Genomic DNA, 4,357 nt, shown 5'->3' with positions numbered 1-4,357 from the left:
AAAAGAAAAAGAAAGGAACAAAAATCAGTGGGGCAAATAGAAAACAATAGAAAGGTGGTAGATTTAAACTATATCAATAATCATATTAAATGAAATGGTCAAAACATCCCAACTAAAAGGCAAATGTCTATCACATGGGATTTAAAAGCAAGACTCAACTATATTTTGCTTATAAGAAACCCATTTTAAACATAAAGACATACAGGTTAAAAAAAAACAATTGAAGAAGATAGAGCATGCTAGCACTAATCAAAAGAAAGTTGGGGTGGCTATATTAATATCAGACAAAGTAGATTTCAATGCAGAGTATCTCACAAGGAATAAAGAGGGCTGTTTCATAGTGACAAAGAGGTAAATTTATCAAGAGGACACAACAATCCTAAATGTTTAAGTACATATAAAAAAGCTTTGATGACCATTTGAGATCTTGCTCCCCAGCATATGTCATCAGTTTGGCTCAAAAAAACCTTTACACAAATTCTAAAAAAAAATTCTAAAAAAAAGAGAGAGCTTTGAAAATATGTGAAACTAAAACCAAATAGAAAACGTTACAATTATTTCATCACCTCTCTTTCAATAATTTATAGAACAAGTAGAAAGTAAGGACATAGAAGATTAAACAATACTATCAAACAACTTAACCTAATCGATATTTATTTATAGAACACTGTATCCAACAACAACAACAACAATAAAAGAATACACATTCTCCTCAAGTACACACTAAACATTTGCAAGATAGACCACATTCTGGGCAATAAAACAAGTCTCAGTAAATTTTAAACAATTCAAATCATACAAAGTATNGCTGTTGCTCAGAGCTTGCACTCTTGAGCAAGCTCTTAACCAACTAAGCCACTTGGCCGGCCCCCATGTTACCTATAAATAGAGATTTTTTTCTCTTTTCAATCTGGATGCCTCTTATTTTATTTTCTTACCGAATTGCCCTGCTAGAACATCAGTACAATGTTGAATAGAAGTAGAGAGAGTGGGCACCCTCGTTTTGTTCCGGGTTTTAGTGGGAAGGCTTTCAGTGTTTCATCGAATACAGTGTTAGCTGTGGGGTTTTTGTAGTTGCCCTGTATCAGGTTGAGGAAGTTCCCTTCAATTCCTAGTTTGTTGAATGTTTTTATCAGGAAGGAGTGTTGGGTTTTTATCAAGTGTTTTTCTGTGTCTATTAAGATGATCAATAGACCACATTGAGATACGTTTTTTTTGTTTGTTTGTTTCTCCTTTTTCTATTAATAGGGTGTATTACGTTAATAGATTTTTGGATATTAAACCAAGCTTGCAGTCCTGGAACAAATCCCAGTTTGTAATGGTGTATAATTCTTTTCATATGTTGCCGATTTCAGTTTACTAATGGTTTTTAGATTTTTATATCTATATTCATAAGAGATACTGTCTGTAGTTTTCTTGTAATGTTTTGTCTGATTTTGGTATCAGGGTAATACTGGCCTCATAGGATAAATTCGGAAGTGGTCCCTCCTCTTTTGTTTTTTGGAAGTTTGGAACTGGTATCAGTTCTTTTTTCAGTGTTTGGTAGAATTCATCAGTGAAGCCATCTGGGCCTGGGGTTTTCTTNTTTTTTAAGAATACATATACATTTGTCATGTATTAGAGTGGATCCCTATGGTGTGAAGAGAAATGACAGGAAGGGATGGGTACTGGAGCTGAAAACCCATATGAAAATATGGAGAGGCACCTTTGTAGACCCATGATTAACACAAAAGTGAGTGGAGGTGAGAAACCAGTAACAGTGAGCACAGACAACTCTTTCCAGAAGTTTGGCTTTGACAAGAAGATGAGAGGTGGGACGGCTTGATGAAGATGTCGGGTGAAGAGAGGGAAAGTTAGAGGGGGACATAGCAGAGGAGCATACCAGATGATAATGGGAGCAATTTGAGAGAGAGGAGAAAGGAAGGGATGGTGCCTGGAGCTCATCAAAGGGACTAAGTGTTTAAGATGGTGAGAGGAGAAAATGGCCTTTGATGTGAAGAGGGCTAATTCTAATTCCTCCAGTTAACTGGAGGAAATTGGAGGAGAGCTGAGGGGTATGTGTGTTGGTGGTGGGGGGATCTGTAGACTTGGAGATGGATAATGGGAGGAGAGAGAAGGAACGCAATGTTCTTTTGGAGAGTGGGAAGGGAGTCCTCCAGATAGAGTAAGATCATTGGATATTGCTGAAATGCCCATTTGAGGTCTGTGTTCTAGAACAGTGGAGGGGGGCTCCAAACAGTAGAGCAATGAAGGAGTAATATGAGAGGGAGAAGCTCCAAACAGGGGAGTATGAGGTGTTTGGAGGTCACAGATCACTGGACTGCTCAGATTACAGAGGGGACCACAGAGAGTGGAGTGGGTGTTATATGGGGGGCGGGGGTGTCCCAGGACAGGCAAGGAGTTTTGGAGAGAAGACTGGACAAATTCAAAGGGGTGGAGGGAAGGTGTTTGAAGCAAGAGAGTGGGTGCAGAGTTTGGGGGTCACAGATGGGGCAGCAGAGAGGAGATCCCAGACAGAAAGACAAGGTGGTTCCTATCCCGAGAGGAGAGCCCTGCTGGGCAGGAGGGTGACCCCAGGGCCCTCCCTGCCTGGTATACGCACCCCCACTCTAGGCACTTCCCACCCCACATCCCCACTGACCCCAGTGTAGAGGGGTTCTGGAGGAAGGGCGGGGGCAACTCTGCTGCACCCTCTAGGTACTAGGGCAAAACAAGGCTACCACAAGGTTAAAGCCTGCACAAAGGAGAGGCTTTCCAGCCTGACTCATCCCTGCTCCACTTCAACTCCGCCTAAGAGCATCCTGCTCTGTGTGCCTTCGGCCCTCTGCTGGAGCCCCCTTCCCAGACCAGGAGTCGGGGCAGTGAAGTGCCCTCAAGGCCTTTGGTAGAGGAGGCGGCCTGGATGAAGCCCAGTCCTGCACAAGCCTCAGCACTGTGAATGAGTGGAAGAACCAAACGTAAAATGAGGAGAAGATACCTTCCTGACATGGGGTTAATTTTCTCACCATAAAAAAGGTATAATTTTGAAGAAGGAGGAGGAGGAGGAGGAGGAGGACGGCAACAGCTTGGTTCGTTGGATTCTAATGCAGTGGTTCTCAAAGTGTGGTTCCCAGATCACAGCATTAGCATTCCTTGGAAACTGGTTAGCAGTGCGAATTCTCAGGCCCCACCCCAGACTTAATGAATCAGAAACTCCTGCGGTGGGGTTCAACCACCCATATTAACAAGCCCTGGAGGAGATTCTAATGAACACTCANGTAAGAAGATAGAAAGGGGCATTATAGGGGAAGTCACCAGTATACAGTATATAGATCTCAGTGCTGGGAGTTCTGCTGGCAGCTCATGCCCAGGACAGATGTGAGGCAGAAAGATCGTGGAAGAGCTTTAGTCACTGATGCTGGGGACAGAACAACCTGGTAAGGCCAGCCCAGACATGCCTCCTGGAGGCGAGGAGATAGGTCATAGGTCCCTAAGGATAGATTGGTACTAGGTGCTGCATATGATCTGAAAGGATAAGAATGTTCTTGCTCTTAAAGTGTAAAAGTTAGAAAACAAGAGTTACCTATTTGAAACCAATATGTTTAAGGCAATCTTGTAATATACTTGTTAGATTACAGGGTACAGATAAAAAATGTTACAGTAATTCAGAAAGGGGAGGAGAAGATGTTAAGGATGACTAAGGCTTGACGTTAGACTAAAGCAGTGGTGGGAATCATGGAAAAATCAGGATTTGGCAGAAAATGGCCCATGTGACAACGTGGAGATAGGCAGGATGGGGGATAAAGCAGGTGGTAGAGAAGGCCAAGCAGGTTAAATGTGGTGGGAAAGTAAACTAGGGCTATGGTCAGGATCAGAGCAATGAGTGCTACCTCCGGAAGGTGGCTGGGTGGGAGGGAAATGCATCTTGGGTAACTCGCTGGCCAGGAAGCTACCCCACCCCTCTCCTGACCCCCGGCTGCAACTGGACACTCTCTGTACCCCTTCGACAGGTGGCCCCAGTACTCAAGGAGCGCATGGTGAAGGAGGGCTCCATGATGATTGGCTACCAGCCCCATGGGACCCGGGGCAACTTTTTCCGTATGGTCATGGCCAACCCTGCACTGACCCAGGCTGATATGGACTTCCTCCTCAATGAGCTGGAAAGGCTAGGCCAGGACCTCTGAGCCTCCTCCTTCTGGCTGCTGGCCTTGACACCCCCCTCACCTCACTGGCTCTGTGTATTTCCTCCCTATGTTCTCAAGAACAGCCTTTCTAGGAAACAGTGGCTGTAACATTTATATGCCTTGACCCACTAACTCTCCTATTAAGTATTTGATATTAGGAGAATGTTTAAATAAACTATAGTATATCCTTATGA

At 43.7% G+C, this 4,357-nt stretch overlaps 1 protein-coding gene across 1 annotated transcript in view; it reads left to right on the top strand.

The window, feature by feature from the left end:
- The window catches only part of CSAD (cysteine sulfinic acid decarboxylase), a 36,118-nt gene extending 31,761 nt beyond the window's left edge, over positions 1 to 4,357 (top strand). Inside the window, exon 13 of the mRNA XM_019659660.1 lies at positions 3,990 to 4,357. Coding sequence (XP_019515205.1) covers positions 3,990 to 4,163 — 174 coding nt within the window. The 3' untranslated portion in view covers positions 4,164 to 4,357. The remainder of the gene's footprint in view (positions 1 to 3,989) is intronic.

Source organism: Hipposideros armiger, unplaced genomic scaffold (assembly GCF_001890085.2).
Source record: "Hipposideros armiger isolate ML-2016 unplaced genomic scaffold, ASM189008v1 scaffold_303, whole genome shotgun sequence".
NCBI lineage: Eukaryota > Metazoa > Chordata > Mammalia > Chiroptera > Hipposideridae > Hipposideros > Hipposideros armiger.
The sequence above is the reverse complement of the archived record's forward strand: the minus strand, read 5'-3'. Positions and strand labels throughout refer to the sequence as shown.